The sequence below is a fragment of the Plodia interpunctella genome, chromosome 17, assembly GCF_027563975.2.
Source record: "Plodia interpunctella isolate USDA-ARS_2022_Savannah chromosome 17, ilPloInte3.2, whole genome shotgun sequence".
In the NCBI taxonomy this organism is placed as follows: Eukaryota; Metazoa; Arthropoda; class Insecta; order Lepidoptera; family Pyralidae; genus Plodia; species Plodia interpunctella.
In genome coordinates, this window is record NC_071310.1 from 4,455,643 (window position 1) to 4,473,965 (window position 18,323).

General features: G+C 33.4%; 1 protein-coding gene across 6 annotated transcripts in view; it reads right to left on the minus strand.

Annotated features, from left to right (window-relative positions):
- LOC128677215 (nephrin-like) overlaps positions 1-18,323 on the minus strand; it is an 87,057-nt gene that overhangs the window by 37,935 nt on the left and 30,799 nt on the right. For all 6 annotated transcript variants that reach the window (XM_053757900.1, XM_053757899.1, XM_053757902.1 and 3 more), the window contains exon 4: positions 8,694-8,902. In XM_053757900.1, the coding sequence (XP_053613875.1) occupies positions 8,694-8,902 (209 nt within the window). The remainder of the gene's footprint in view (positions 1-8,693; positions 8,903-18,323) is intronic.

An 18,323-nucleotide genomic window follows, 5' to 3' on the forward strand; every position in this document is an offset into this window, starting at 1 on the left:
AAATAAAACAGTTGATTACATCACGACGAGCAAATGAACCAAATATCTCAATAGGTACACAATTTTTGTCAATTCATATTTCAAATACGTATGCGAGACCATTCTCTGCATTTAATAATGCCCGACCTACTTCCACAAAGTATACAAAATCGTAAAAAAATAATTCACAACGAATAGAAAGCTTAGGGAAATGTCGCTCATTGTACCTATTGAGTCGATTATTCAGCATCAGTTCATTTCTTATAACAGGATCGATATTCGCTCAGCTGTTCGCAGCCAACTTGTTTCATTAAATTCAAATTTCGTGTTGTACTTATTAATTCAAGCGAACGTTTCCCGCGCACGTCGCAATTCGCCGAGCGGGTGCTTTTTATATTCTTGTCGCCTCCACTGCGGAAGTTTTGAGGGAATTTCGAACGGAAGGGTTCCTTTATATGAGATTGGGATAATTGACAAGTTTTGTGATGTTTCGACACAAATATTCGGTTGTTTTATCGTTTGTTTAGTGTTCGGGCCGATTGTGGGCGATCTAGTTCTCTACAGCTTGTTTGGGACGAGATTAAACTCTGTGATTAAACTGAATGGGTATCGCTGGATGGTTTCAGTGATAATCTTAATTAATAATCACATATTTATCATACTAAAGCGAAACTTATTTCATGCCATTAGAATATACGTTAGCTCCGTACAGACCTCGTATATTTTAGAATTAAAGCTGAGATAAATCATTACATCACGTGAACGTCTCATGAATATTTTGCTAATAAGAAAACAATAAAAATTATAACTGAAAACAACGTATATGTCAGTAAGATAGAAAAAGCCGTAATATAGTTATGTCCCTAGGGATATAACTATATAATAAAATTTATGTAATAAAAAGTACATCACTGTCTATGGTAGAAAAACTTAAACAGAGACAACCCTTCAGCGGATCTAGCGTCGTCGATCTCGCTCGTACAATACAAAGTGAAATCTATTGTAATATGAATCTAGTTGACGGCATCGTGTTTCTACTAAGATTGTTTAAAAGGAAAGTGTACTAAGCCGTTTATATCAGAACAATTAAGTTTTGCAAGTTCATGTCAAGCAATTCACTTAAAGTTGGTACGTAATCACATTGCGCGCAGTCGGGACTTGAGCATTGTTCTATCGTATTATATTACTCTAAAATTTGTGATAGAAACGGATAGTTTACACTTTGCTTTTATGTTAATTTTTTGGTCTTAAATAAGCGACGCAAAGTACTTCATTATTTAACACGTATAAAATAAATTAAAATTTGACCACAGGTTGACACAAAGGTCTCTGATATATTTCTGCGGCCAAACCAGCAGTGCTTGCATTGTTGTATTCCGGTTTGAAGAGTAAGATGCAGTGTAAAATTAGACAACAACCCTAAAGATGTAGGCTTTGATACGCTGTGGTGACCACTTACCATCAAGTGGGACGCATACCTGTTTGCCTGCTTGGTATTAATATGTTAAGCCGTGACATAAGTGTCACAGCTTAACATGCATCGATGTTGGAATCCGGTAAAATGATATCAATTGAGAGCCTAATTGATCGAGAGATTAAGACAACAGTGCACCAATTAATTAGTACAGGGTTGGTTGGCTAAATCCAATTTATGTATAACGTCAACATGTACCACTATTCACGGAATAAATGATTTAATTTGAATCTTAACATTTAAACAGGTAGATTGTATTTACGTTCGCAATTCTGAATGTTTTCCGACACCGACATCACATTTCATTTCTGCGCTTCTGCACTAAAACAACTGCATCATCATTTTCCGTCGCACGATTTAAAACGAAAAAGAGGTCAGCAAAAGTGCTGTGGCCTGTGTATTTTATGTCACATGCTTCGCTTAAAAATGTTTGTACCGAATGACATGTGACCATACAAGCATTTAAAAAGAAAAAGTAATTCTATTCGTAGAATTTCTTATAAAAGTATTTGTATATTATAATTTAATTAAAATTAATAAGTACTGACCTCGAAATAAATATTGAATCGAATTCCGTTCATTTATTTTTTAGATTTTATATATATATATATATTACGTAAAGTATTTTTTAAACTCATGACTCTAAATATAAAAACTAGACTTGTATCATAAGATCAACCAGAAGACTTAACGAATCTTTTATATTTTTTGTAGTTAATGTGAAATGCAGTCAGCAGTCTTAAACCGTTCCGCAAAAAAAATCACAAATTAAAGTAAACTTCAGCCAGTATTCTACTTCATAGTCGTATTCCTCATGGCTGAGGGTCACGGTCGTTACGTGGAATGAAACACACACAACAACTTTCTTGGAATTATTAATGGAGTGGTTTGCCATTACCTTCTCCATTTCACACACAAGATAATAATAATCAACCAGTGTGCAGGTTTCCTCACGATGCTTTCGTTCACCGGGAAGCAAGTGGTGGTCGATGAAAACTACAACCTACACAAGAGTCAGATTGGTATACAAACTAATGTGGCACGAGTAGGATTCGCACCGAGACCTTTCAATCCACAGGCGGGCGTCTTAACCCACCGCTTCAACTATTCAAGCCAGCAATAGTAGTAACTAAATGTTTTCTAAAATAAATACAAAAATAAGACTGGCCTATCACAATAATTCACAAAAAAAGAAAAAAGCGTTCCTATTTCGAAAGATGCCATAATCGACGATGTATGGCCATCGCGCGGGTTCTTGTTTAAACAATATGAAATGTGCGCAGTACACTGGCGTGTTAAGGCGATGACTTACAGCGGCCCTACTGCACCTCCCACTTAACTGTTACATATTGCTTCACTTAACTCAAAACCCGCCTGGAAAGAATTACGCGAGGAAGTACGTACTAGTACAGAATGTGAAAAATATAGGAGTACAACCTGTTCGTAGTGCCTAGCTGGACAGTGAACTGTTACGTTTTTCTTACGTTGAAAAATGCCTGTTTTGTTCACTACCCATATAACATTAACGATACCTGTGTGTGTATGTATATTTATTGAGTAATGTTTGAATGTGTTTTTATGCAGCATATTCAGCAAATAAACACTTCATCATTGATTGGTATGTAGTTAAGTTTTCATAGATCTTGTTTAAGATACAAAATATCACGAGCAAACCTTCTTAGTTTAATTTTTAGTTAGGGAAGATATATTATTTACATAAAACTCACATAATGTGACAATGTTGAATTTTTGTATTTTCTTCTTTTTAAAACAGTTCTATACCCTAAACAATTCTGCATTTTCGTTATTTTACACAACCATCGCCGACACAGACACATTACACTGTTGGACAAATAAATGGCTCAGCTTGCTAAACGGCAACTAATAAAGCGTAGTTGCATACAAATAAATAGGCTTTGCTCCGAATTGGAAGCCGAAAAACGAGTCGGCCGCCCGAACGATGCTCGGTCAACTTCAGTAATTAAGGTCATTTATATCGAACTAACCTTCGTCCGTTGAATACGTTTATTTAAATACTGGTTGTGTAATTTAATGTATGTGATATTTTGCTCGAATCGATTACTATGGATATGAATAGCATTTAGGAAAAAGTTACAATTTAGTATATATTTTTTTGTTTTTTTAATTATTATTATTTATTTGAACAGAGAGGTGACTTTTAATATTTAAAAGTCTTGGAATGGAATTTTAACAGTCAAAATCGATCTCACATTCGACCCAGTCTATAAAAAAGTACCCGATCACACATATAATATTCTTTTAAAATGTTTTATACACACTTTGCAAGAATAATTTTAAATGTGTAATTACTACGCCACGATACACTACAGAACTGCTACGAACGCCATAGTAGCTAAAAGAACTCTACGAGAGTGCTACGAGAAGCCTACAATCTTGCTACGAGTTGAGATTATCTGATCTGTGTATATTTCGTTTGAAAAGTTGCCGGTGCGTAAGCGAATTGTAAATTAATAAAAACAGCATCTAAATATATCTTTTACTAATAAAACTGCCTGTCATTTGTTAATTTACAATAGTTTTGGGTAGTTAATTAAACATAAGTCTGTTGCTTAATAATATTTCTAATAATATTGTAAAATACGAAAATTTGGATATTACTGTTATATTTTTTGTCTTTTTGGTTTTGTTCTCGGCTGTCTACAATAAAAATAAACATTGGAAATTTTAAGATTCGATTGTCGGACATCAATACTCTTTGAGGATGCAGTTGTTTCCTATTATTTGCCAGCCTTGTACAATATCCACGAGAGGCTATGGAGTGATCGTGTTCTAGAGCGGAATATGAACTAGAAGTGGGAGCTCCTAGTTCATATATATTGTTCAATCACGCATAATCTAATAAACAAATTTTGATAACCAAACTTTATCAAAATTTGTTTATTAGGTACCCGTGTAAATAACAACAAGAGATAAAACTCTGAACGCACCTTATGTTATTATATTATTCATCAAATATTTTTAAACTTCATAGTGTTTATTTTCAACTGCTAGTAGCAACTCTACTTACAAGTTATTTTAGTAAACCAACTTAAAAAATAGTAGGAAAAGTTTCCAGTAAAAATAAAACAAATCACGATCGACATCCACTCAATCATTAACTACAACATTACCATACGAAATTCTACAAGTCAACAGTACCGTATCATTATGTGAGTCGATCAACACATGCAAGGTATACTTACTTGGCGTCGTAAGTGAGCGACAAACGCGGCAAGACAGCAAGACGCTGCGCGACGAGGCGCAATGCGTCTGTGTCAAATCTATGTATTTATTTGTGTAGTGTGAAATATTTGATTTTCTAATACATTATTTGAACGAAGAGTTTTATATTGTACTACTTTTAATAGTATTGTTAATACTGGCAACATGCTTCGTTGTGCTAAAAGACTGGTGATGTTATCTCTACATAAATAAATAATTTTATTCAATTAACTTAATAACAAAAATCATGTAAAAGTCGGATTTAAAGCCTGAGGCTTATTCTACCAGTCAACAAATAGATGATGCAGAGATAAGAACATTTTCAGATTTCTATGGTTTTGCTGCTCACCTAGGACTCTGGGTTAGGTTTTATTGCCCTAGAATATTGAGGTGAATCACCTCCATATTAGCATAAGCCGGTATTGCAGTGTTTCAGAGAACGTACGTTATTTATGGACTAACTGGAACGCATTTGGTACTTCTGCTTTTGCTGTGAATCCAACTTTGTTTATTAATTTCTAGTCCAAATTCTACATTGATTTTTCATACGATTATGCTAGATTAGGAATTTGAATTTTCAGGTGTGTAAGGAATATAAGTGTAATACTAATTTACACGATTTGCTTCAACATATGCTCACACATTGATTTGAACATAAAATAATAAAATATGTTGAAAGTACTTGATATTATTTTTCTCTGTAACTGAATTGTAAAATACAGTATTATTATAATATATATTAGAAGCGGTGGTGGTATAATGTTTAAGACGCTCGCCTTTGGATCGAAAGGTCCCAAGGTCGAATCCTACTCGTACCACATGAGTTTGTATACCAATCTGTCTCATATATAGTAGTTTTCACCGACCACCACTTGTTTCTGGTGAAGGGAAACATCGTGAGGAAACCTGCACACTGGTTGATTATTAACTTGTACATACAAGGAATAGGAGAAGGCAATGGCAAACCACTCCATTATTAATGCCAAGAAAGTTGTTATGTGTGTTTCATTCCACATAATGACCACGACCCTCAGCCATGATGTATACGACTATGAAGAGTATTATTATATGTATAGATATAAATCTTTTGTCATTTTATATCAGCAATGTATGTGTGTCATTTTATATCACATGTCACCATGTGATTTGTAATTTGTTCATATTGATTTTTCCCTCTGAGCATTTAATTTATTTATTAAACTTTATTGTTCTAAATAAAAACATACTTAAAAGCAATTAGCGAACTTAATGATTAAAGCATATTCTACCAGCAATTTGGACAAAAAAAAAATGTGGCGTAAAAAGTAACACAATATAATAAAGTTACATATACTACAATATATGATAATTAAATTAGCTAAAACAAGCTAGCATAAATATGAATAACTATATAATAACAAATATAGGTGATATATAAACATACAAACAACAGATACAAAATGATGAATTATGAGAAAGAAAAAATAAATTATTAAGCAGAGAGAACTCTTTTCTTAAAAGATAATCGAGTATTCAGCGGGCAAAGTTTTCCCAGTTTTTTACTCAGCCGTTGAGCGTCCAAGCTCAGCGTCCGCTGAATCGACCATACAGTACTAATTACAAATTTTGTTATAAATATATATTTATTTCGTACACAACGTGGTAAACAAGTGGTGCGTACTTTCGCAAATTTACATTTTATGGAACATTTCACCTATAACGGCGCCCTAAAAAGAGCGCCGTACGAGGAATATCAACGGTCGTTTACAATTTAAAATTCAAAGATAAACATATGTAGATAAGGGGCGACGTAATAAATTTCAGGCGAGGCGCCCGCGCCGGCCGCCTGTGCTAATAAAATGGCTTTGATACCCAATTCTGTTATGTGCCAGAACTTTTTAGTGCCCATCACATTCTTTTTTTGAATGTCTAATTATTTTTAAATCTACTTACAACAAAGCTTTTTTCTTTTCGAGTATGTTATTGCTAACTGGTGTCAGATTTTATTTCAATTTAAGCGAAAGAGACTCCGAAACAGATGTAAATATTATGAAGTATTCATGTCTTTCAATATATAGTTTCATGATGAAATTGAGTTACAGAGAATCTGTGAGTATTATGTCAAGCGAAAGCAAATAACTCTCCCGTTTTTCCAGTTTTTTCCTTAGCCGTTGAGTGTCGGAGCCCAGGGCACACTAGTAAGAAAGTTAATAAACTGACTGATATATATTTTTATCAAGTGCACATAAACACGGCTTTCGTGAAAAGGGTGATCCTCGAGACTCATACGCTCGAGTAATTTCTCTGGATTATTTTTGAGTTTTAATTTGTTTAGTTTAATTGTAATTTGATATCATATTTCATTTTTACTAATATAGGTTAAGAAGTACTAACAAAATATGGATTTTTAAATTATTTGAAATAAATATTATTATTATTATAAATATTTTTTTGAAAGATTGAACTGAGATTTAAAAATAAACGTAACATTCATTATCCTATTACATGAAATAAACCAGAGGCGTACTAAAATACTCAAGTTATGTTAAAACATGAATACATAGAGAAATTCCCTCCGAAAGCGACTATTTTGTCTGTAAACAAATGTGTCAACCATTTTGTGAAGTAGAGAACAAACACGTTATCATTAGTAATATGTTTAACTGGCGTGTGGGTGAGGAGTCCAAACTACCGAAATTACAGATATATACCTAATTATATAGTTATTTATAATGCTAAACACTTAAGGTATGAAAAAATATTGACACATCGAGAAAATTCCCCCAGTAAACGAATATTTTATCTATATTTACCAGAGTAGACCTTGGTACAAATGTCGTCGGCATGGGTACCTGACTCTCAGCTATTTCTGCCGCCAAACAGCAGTGCTTGCATGGTTGTGTTTCGGTTTGAAGGCTGAGAGAGGCAGCGTTATTACAGTGTGATGTGGCACAAGATTTTAGGCCACATATTAGGTAATTCATGTCCATGCAGTAAACTGTTGAAGAGTTCTCTAGGGAACCAATCCTGGGTACATCAGGTCATATATATCATGATAATGCACTGTCATGGAAACTGCGTGGAAAATTCCAACTCTAGAGATTAAACTAGGAGAAGCAAACAATTATCTTTCAAAAAAGTCGCGGGCTCCACATTTTCCATCTACAATATTTTCTGCATCAGTAAATGAGCGATATTCCGTCGTCTATCTCCCACTTTGCCAGCCTGAGCGAGACAGCAATACACATTCGTCAGATTGAAGTGTGTACCTTACGAAAGGCACTCCAAACGCGATATCGCGGTACATTATTGTAATAACGGCACTGAGTCTTCTTTGACGGCCCGGTTCATGTGTAACCTCCTCATTCTAACCGAAATTCAAAAGGAGTTCTAACAAAGCTTTGTTTTGCATCGCTCGCTCGAAAGCCTCTGAAAGGCTGGCTTTTTAGATAAGGCTCTCTTATAAATTTCCAGCATAGAGCAGACGTTACTCTAAAGTTTTTCGCTCTGGGAACCAGAGCAGATGGCTCGTTTCTCTTAGATCGCGATTTACCGTTAACCGCCTTTTCACTCGTTAGCTGGCTAATTGTGTTTTGAGTGTTCTGACTCGTATTTGGTTTGAATTCAGATTCAACTTATTTTGATATCGATGTATTGCTTAGACATTTTCCATTATGAAATTTTGAATAAATTTGAAATAAAAATTAAATATTGTTTTTTAATTAAAGATGTTTTTTAAAGTATACACTAAATAGGGATCTTTAAACAGGTTTTATTAACAGTGAAAATTGGTTGGTGAAAATTACTTAATAAGACACAATCAAATTAAATGACAAATACTTTAGTATTACATTATATTTACATATTAATTGTATTTATACAATTATATTAAATTAAATCTTACAAAATAACATATACATTAAAATACCTAGTAACTTGCCCATCTCGAAAAAGCTACTATCCTTAGGATTACCTGTTGCCTCCCTCAGTCAACTATTAAAAAAACAATTGAACTCACCAATGACAGAGAGCCGTATCTGGAAATTTCTCGTTGGAGAGTTCTTGAAGTCAACGCGACACCGATAGACGCCCTCATCATCCAACTGGACGGTGTCGAGTGTCAGGGAGGCTGGCCGGGCGACCGTGGCGAAATATGCACGGGGCCCGAACGCATTTGGATCCGACCACTGCAACGCCTTATTGAACGACCGACCGCGGACGTCGAAACTGAAAAAAAAATTAATAAGCATAAACTGAATAAGTTCAATAAAGGATGGCGCGATATAGCACTAGACCGGGCGTCGTGGAAGAAAGAGAGAGAGGCTAGCAATGGGACAGAAAAAGTACTTGTTATAAACTTCTGCATCAAAAAATTGCACTGCGTTTATCATGTGAAAAGATTTGAAAAATCAATAATGATGGTTATTTTTACAGACATCAATGAGCGAAAAAGTACATAATTGCAAAAGGTTTCTAATATGGAATATGTAAGTAATAGTTTTTTAAATTCGAGAAATGTCATTAACCTATCTTGAAATAGACGTGAAAAAATGAAAGGTCTATTTTACAGGCTTTTATTGAACTTGCAATGTAATGTATGTCGCTATGCCCCTATGTCTCGGGTGGAATCTTGCAACTCGAGTTTTCAACCAATTGAGCTGAAATTTTGTACACACGTTTAGTTTGGAAGCATTATTATGATAAGCATGACCTGGAACGGCTCCAGACGTTTCCGTCATCAACGGACGAACATAATATTTTGACACATATCTCTCTGACAATAATAAAATCTTGTGTCAAAAATATATTTTTGAACAATAAACTCATTCTGAATAAATTAAACTCGCGGTTTAAAAAATCGTAGCCTTTTCATCAAAGAGAAAGTTATCTCGAATTTAAAAGGTATATTTTTGTCTCATTACCATATAGATAGGTGAAGCCCAGGACATGACTAATGTAATATATTTATTTTGTATTTAGATGATTTTATTACTACATTGAATGACTTTGTTGTATTATTTTTAACACAAAATCGAGCATGGGTACGTCACGAGTTTAGCTAATTCTGTTTTAATAACAAACAACAACATAACAATGAATAATGGGTTTTAAGGCTTCAATTAAAGCCTCAATTTAAAAACAAATGATGGGTTGATATAGCGATAACTTTAATTTAACTTTGTTAATTAAATATCTTGAATTTCAAGCGCTACCGCAATAGTTTCAGACGAGAAAAAATAAACTTGTCCAAAGCTCTTGCTTACCTAATTAAAAACTTTAATACATCCAAAGAGAATTAACAATCTATTAAGATATCGTCGTTCAAGAGTTTCTTAACTTTACTTATTGTAATTAGGAATTCATTTATTTTTTAGAAGCGTTCGAAGAAAGTTTAAACAACTATTAATTCTGTATCAAGAAATTAGTAGAAATTACTAATTTTATACTTTCGCGTTTCATTATTACTTAAAACAGGTAAATATTTTGGCGGTAGAATAATATTCTGCAATGCAGTCGTCGGAGCAATAGCTCGATGACTCAGTCGCTCGATGATCACGGGTCATTGTAACACGACACGAAACATCCAAGGTGTAAAAGGTACGTGCGAGTTTAATACCTTTTTTTAAATACTCAAAACCTGTTGTTTCGGTTATAGCAACAGCTTCGATACACCAATCTGTACAGGCTATTAATAAGTCCACCCTCTTATCTGGCGTTACCGGGAGGCTGCGGGCGGCGATACGCGGCTAAGACATTAATCATTTGATGAATATATGTGATTCCACCGCTAGATGGCGATAACTCCTGAACTGATATATTGGTACGTTATTTATATAGCCTCAAAGGTAATAGAAACACAGTGTTATGTTACGTTGCGCAAATAAGAAAGGAGTGCTTGATTTTTTTCATATCTTGTAATGAAGGGTTTTAAAATATGATGCAATATAAACGTAAATAATATATACGTTTATATTGCATCATATTTCGGATGGATTTCGATGCAATAGGTTATTTTTGAAGTAGTCAAATCACATACTTTGTTTTAATGTAAAATGTGTATGTTTATTTTATATACCTACTACAAAATTGAGTTTGTTAATTATGAAATAAAGAACAAAGCAACAAACCGGTCAAGTAATGTGTTGGACTAGCGCACCAAAGGTTCCATAAAATCCTATTAGTGTTTTTTTTTTGTATTTATACTTACGTAAACTACATAACAGATACATTTAACATTTGGCAAACTTATGTAAATTTGATTTATTATGATAAATTTTTACAAATTACAAATTTATAACTTTGTATATTATCATGTCTTCGTTCTAATATCACAAATTAGTAACAGATTACTGCAGTATATATTACTGGTGGAACGCCACAAACATACATTTGTTTCATTATAACCAGACTTCAGACAGGCGTTAAGTCTTAAATACTTGGTCTTCAAATAATATTATTGTTTTACTGGTTATACAGGTACTCTATTTTGTTACAGCAAAAGTTGATAACGTGATTTTCCGCCACGTACCGAAACTATCAAACTAAAGCGATCCAATATTCGCAACATGCAACTTTTATATCCACTCGAAACAGAAGGCTCGCTGTATCCTCAGCTGTAAAATTCAAATTTTATAGTTGTTAATGTCGGTACGCTCAAGAACATCGAGCACGCTATATTCTACATGGAGGGCTGCGAATAGGGAAAACTATATAAAGTGAGATTTTATAGTACCATGTCAATGTTATAGAATCTTTACACATATCATTGCACAATTGAATTGGTATTTTTCATACTCGTAACTGCATCACACTTACTATTTAAACAAAATATAAAATACCTAATGAGAAAATTTTTAAACTAAATATAAAAAATGCAGAACTCGAACGGAAAACAAACCTGACTCGCACAATCTCGGTTAGGTTAGATTTCTTAACCACTGAGTTATCAGTACGGCCGAATTGTTTCATCTCCATAATATTTAATACTTTCATCTTTAAGACGTACGCTCAATTTCATAATTATCTAAATGTATTTGATTTTTGACGATATTGTTGTAGAAATATAAGAATACACAGACAAAATATATAATTCTGTATATGATATGTAATTCTGCTATGCATAGTATGTTCAAATGTGGGTAGGTACCCACCTTTGAACAGGACCGCTTTCTATGCTCCCATGGATGTTATACGACTAAACTAGATTAAAGGCTTCAATAGCTGTTATGCAACAGCTTCAAAGAAGATTGATGTCAGGCTTACTGGTCGAAAATTATTTTAAAATATAAGGTTCTAAATTTTAAGATTAATAAATTTTATTACACGACCCTCGGGCTTCGAATGTCACAGCCGAGAATCGGGTTCAATAAATGGTTGCTAAATGGATGGATACAACGAATTCCAATCTGTAGAGTTATTTTTTATATCAAAAATTTATTAATGTAAATACCTATGCCTAGAATCTTAACACTATGGAATTACCTAATGCCCGCTACCAATCGCTTATCCTACGTATAGATACCTGCATAATCTGTCACAGACAACCCTCCATTAGGCCGCCATTCAATAGCAGACGCTGTCGCTGGACACACTATACTATTGTTCTGGTCAAATCCGTGCAATGAATGCACCGTGAATTTCCACTGAGGTAATGACAAAAGGGCTTGGTAGAATAAAAACGATAGTTTTCATCATTTATTTATAGTTTCCGATTCGCTTTGCACTGTCTACCCCGTAAGAGACAAAGACGTGATACTGTATATTTACAGTTTAAACCATTTGATGTCCCCGAAATTAAATATCACTTTTTTCCAAAGAAGGTGATTTTGTTGTTTAAAATTATTTGTTTAAAATTAAGAAAAATTCTAGATATTTATCGCTGTTTTGGCTTGTTCGATTGATCTGTATTTTTTGTATGTAGTTTCTTATTTTTGAATGTTTTATGTAGCGCTAAAAAGTGCACTAGTTATTTTATGTATTTTTCTAGATTTTATTATGTAAAAGCAATATACACAAAGTAGCTTTTATATCATCTTTGTTCAGAAAATATCACTTTGTGCTTGTGATTATAAGTTACCTTCAATCTTTGAGGTTATAATACAAAAACGATTACCATGTTCTGCATATATGCATACGTAAATAAAAATCAGATAAATCTAAATCTAATTAAAAAAAAACATGTACATTATGAAACCGGGTACACTATATATATAACTGACTACATTCAAAATCCTTCCTACCGTTGTTAACAGAAATAGAAGAAAGCAAGAATGACGATTGATTTTCTGTGTATGAAATTTCCCCTTTTCAAAAGTCAACATGTTCGCGATCCATTTTCATCTCTACATTTCTAGATTTAAGACTCGAAATGCATTGAACATTTTTCACATCGAGTAGTGCCTACTAAAAATGAGTCAATTTGTTACATACAACCGGCCAGCTTTTTATGAGGTTATAAATTCAACCGCCACTAATTTAGTATTGATTCTATCAGCATTTTATGAGTAAATAACCTGATATAAAACGCTGAATTGCCAAATTATTTTTTACGAAGTTATAAACTTTGATTATTTTTTGTAGCGATATTATAATGATAATTTGATCAAAGCGGAAAGTATTTATATATATATATATATATATACTTTAGATATTTTTTTTATGTTAAATAATTTATTTTCTTCTAACTCCTGTGTCTGTTCATATTATTGGGGAATCCTTTTTTAAAATACAAATAAATATTTGACAAACGTTAAAGTTTTTGTGTATATCTTGGTGGTATTAAATCTCAAGAATTTTTGACTATTTTGAAAAATGAGTACAGTTAGATTGAATAGACAAAAAAAAGAGTGTTAACACAAAGAACTGCATTTATTCACACACAAACTATACCAACGTATACTCGATCCAGTACAAAACTTAAATAAATTGCACAAACTAAGGGGTGATCCGTCACTGACAGAAAAATGCAAATTTTGAATTAACCCAAGAAAGTGTAATATTTTATTCATTCGCTGCTATTGAGTTCTTTGCGAATTTGTTTCGCTTTTGAACTCGCTTTCTCAGCTACTTTGAACTTATATTTTCATGTAAAAACCTTATAAAGATGCAAAGTTTTTTGAAAAGAAAATAAACATTCTGTATTTAAATAAAGATTTTTCTCCGTATTTCCTACCTAGCCACGAATAAGAATAGGGCATACGCATACATTTTAAGGACAGATGTAAAGCCAAAACTCTCAGATACATTGTAGTTTTCAAACTTAATGGCCTAGTGGAGGTATCGCTGCTGGTGAACAAACTTCAAAATTGTTCCAATTTCGTTCACCGAATCCAATATCCTAGGAATACTTGTTTGAAATGGCTATAGAGTACGCTGTTACTATCTCATTGTTTAAACATTTTAATTGGATGTTCCGATTGCACTACAACTGTAATATTTCAGTCTGACATTCTAAAGGTTTCTGCATCACGCAAAGGTCATTAAAGTTCCTATAAATTAAGCATAAGGGTTATTATAAAATATTAAACTGAATAAAATGTATTTTCTTAAGTAATTTTAGCTATGTTTTCACTATCGACACATATAAATTTTCACCTATTGTCGATTCAATGTATAATCAAGCTATTTATAACTAACCATGTGTGAAAATTCACCACTATTAACATCGCATAGAGTTCCATGTGGCTGACTGTACGATAGTTAATGTACGTAAGCAAAATTTTATAAATATTTAAATTCCTGAAATACTCTGACTCCTCATCACCCGATCATGCAAAGTTTAGAATTGATTACAGAACAAAGCAAATTAATCCCAAGAAGGGCTGAACCCTATCTAACAAGGGAATAACAAATCATGCGGCCAAATCCACACATAATAGAGGCAGCAACTACGAACATGCTTACTAAGCATTCTCATCTCATCATTAATCACCAACATCGTTCACACCGCAGAAATAATAATAATGCTAACAGAAGTGCCATATTTTAAAAACGGAAATCAATAAAATCTCAATTGTATTCAAAATTTTAACGGACATTTGACTCGATTGACTCGATTCGACCTCTGGGTATAAACACACATACATACGGTACATAAACATCTAAATGACTAACGGATCGCTTTACGATGCGATGCGATGCGAAATCACATCGAGAATACGCACCAATATAGGCCACACATGTACAAAATACTGTTGAAATTGTCACATCGCGTAGTCTTGTTACTTTTGTAGCACAGTTGTCGCATTTGTAACTAAGCTAGGACGTCGGACGTCGTTGGAGACAAACACATTTCTATGTTTTGATATTACAACTTCTGGCGTTCACCCTATTATTAGGCTGAAGGCTTTTAAATATCTACTTTGTACTATATACCTAATTCTTTGGAAGTTTTGGCGTGGGTTGATATAAGTAGTATTCATTTGTTTAAAATACAAACGAAAATATATAGGGTTACAAAGAAGCCAGGTCGATTTTTGTAGGTAAAACAAGGTTAAGTTACATGTATGTTTATAAAAATAAATAGAATGATGATGAATCAATAAAATAACTAAGTTAGTTTGAATACCAAATAATACTTTATCGAGAAATGTCAAATTATAATGGAGACATGCTAACTCTTAAACTAGTTATATGTTAAAACAAGTGACACGTCCCGTCGGGTAAAATTATATACATCAAAACCTTCGTCAGAAATGACTATCTATCTATTAGTGAAAATCGTACGTAAACCCGTCCGGTAGTTTTTGTGGTTATCGCGTTCATGCATAATTAGACAAACACGACAGAGGATCGAAGAGGGCTTCTTTTTATAATGTGTAAGGATTTAACGGTGCGGAAGCGGTGGTGGTGTAATGGTTAAGACGGCCGCCTGTGGATCAAAAGGTCCCAGGTTCGAATCCTACTCGTGAGTTTGTATAAATCTGAATCATATTATAGTAGTTTTCATCGACCACCACTTGCTTCCGGTGAAGGAAAACATCTTGAGGAAACCTGCACACTGGTTGATTATTATTAACTTGTATGTGAAATGGAGAAGGCAATGGCAAACCACTCCATTAATAATGCCAAGAAAGTTGTTGTGTGCGTTTCAATCCACTATGAAGAATAAGGATTTAACAAAATATATCCGATCGTACTGTTATAAAATCTATAATACTTAATTATTTATATTTGCATGTCACTATCCGCCGACTAATATTTTAAATTGGATTAATCCAATAAAAATTAGTAAACTTGTAAAATAAAATCTCGTACATATAGTGTAACCTATATACCAAAATTCCTGTAAATCACCATGAGACAAGTATGTTCCAATGGTTACACTATTTTTCATCATTTAAGCCCTATATTATTGTTATAAGTATCAGAGCAGTGATAAAGTAGAATACATTTTATTTGATCGAAAAAACATGATTTAACGACACATTTATTCGTTCGTTTTACAACGATTCCGTGCAAATAGCTTCGGAACAAAAAGTCCATATCGAATGCAATTCTCTTTCAACGATGCATTATCACGGCGCAACACCGTTTCCGTTCACAGAAAAACTAATATCGTTGATTTTACAGAAAAATACTATTTATCGTAATTTTGTAGTAAATATTTATAAAATACAGAGAGTTCTAGATTACCTTCTTCTGTTTGGTCAAAATCTTTTACTGGCAGAGAATGCCTTGTAAAGTTCACCTAATGTTAACTATTAAGTTATGCAATAAAGTTTAGATAAAGAAAAAATCTTTTAGCTTAGGTCGAGCGACCTAAACAAATAGAGTTTTGTAATTTTTGACAAACGAAATTCTATTGGTTAATAGAAACTTAGTTTCATAATTACTCAGCATAGCAAAGCACTATAGTCGCTACTCGACTTCGGTCCTTAATGTTATTTTTTTTTCAATTTAAACAATAAAACATGACATAGCTTACACAGCTACAATCATTTCAAAACTTCCTTTTAGATCAATTTATCATAAGCCGCCCTACGTCTACACCCTCCATTCAATAAATTTTCATTCCCCGAAAGTATAATTACAGTTCTAGTAAAACATAAATATTTCAGAGTACTTATTGTAATCACAATGAAACCGTAAACAAGCAACCAGTGAGTTTAATCTAAAAAAACTGGATCAAAGATCCAATGTGTAAATAATATATTCTCTTTAATCTAAGCGATTTCCTGGTTGTCTCCGTAGCCATTACGCGACGGTGCCCAGGGTCCATTTTCCTCTACCGCTTTTCAAGGTCTTCGGAATAGCCATACGAATATTAAAAATTAAATCCTGACTTTTATGAAATTTTACATAGTAGTTGAAGATCGGACAGAATACTCAATCAAGGCTTTATTTTTGTGATAATTATGTAAATCGCACTGATCGCATAAGATACATATTGTTATCATATTAAGTATAGTTTCTTTTTGATTTACCAGTTCCATTAGTTCGTAATCCAGTATAAGGTAATAAAACCGAGCTTTATTTCCTTAACGACTTCCATTCGGCCGTCGATCGATACTGAACACCTGCATTCTTTAACACAAGGCAGTTAAGGTAAGGAATACTTACATACATGGTTGAAATTTCATTTTTTTGACTAGTCACCTGGCCCGGCTTCGCACGGGCTCATTTATGTACTTTTAGAATTATTTTCGTAGGTTTATAGTTACATAAGTCTAAATAACAGTGAAAAAAAACTGCATCAATATTTGTTGAAGTTCTTCTATTAGGGGTTATAGGTTCTTGAAGTTCTTCTATTCTATGAAGCAGTTTGAGCAAGACAATATATTAATATGAGCCATGGATTGAACCGCTCCAAAAAGCGAATAAAGAAACGAAATAAGTGCTCCGAACTAGCTACGCCATTGCTACGGGTAGTTTCTCGTAGCTCGAAGCGTAGTTCTGTTAAGTTAGTTTATTTTTGTAGTTTCATATGAACTTCTCCGTATCGAAAGCATTATACCCATATATCCATAGTAGTCCATATTATTAATCTTAAAAATATAATAAATGCGAATATTTGTGAGGATGTATGTTTGTTAATATTTCACGCAAAATCCACTGCAGCAATTCTTATGAAATTTGGTACACGGGTAGAATATAACCTGGAATAATACATAGGGTACTTTTTATCCCAAAATTCCTACGGTAGTGAAGCCCCAGAATATTTAATTCACTAGTGTGTTTGAATGAATGATAGTCTTTGTATTCATTCCTATGCGACAAAGTGGCGGTAATCGTTAAAATCGTGTCAGATTCTCCCAATATCAAATGTGTACACTCGATAGTGAAATACATCACACAATTTTAGTTATTGACCCCTCAGATCGTGCGGCCCGATCGAATTGCGATGAATTGTATTTATAATCTCCAGACTCGAAATGTTAATGAATAAAAAAAAAGTCAATGAATTAAAAATGGAATAGCAATAGAAATTAATATTTCTGAAAACACTATCAATATGAGTTAAAATTGAAGCGCCAATTAGCATTTCAATTATGGAGGGTCACGTGTTGTCTCTTTCGCACGCAAAATGCATAGGTAATTATAACTCTGTTCATACTCGTAACGGGACCTTTTAAGCTAATAGACTTGATGTATGTTCAAGATTTACATCTTCTATGTAATTCCATCACAACTAATCTTACAAGTGGTT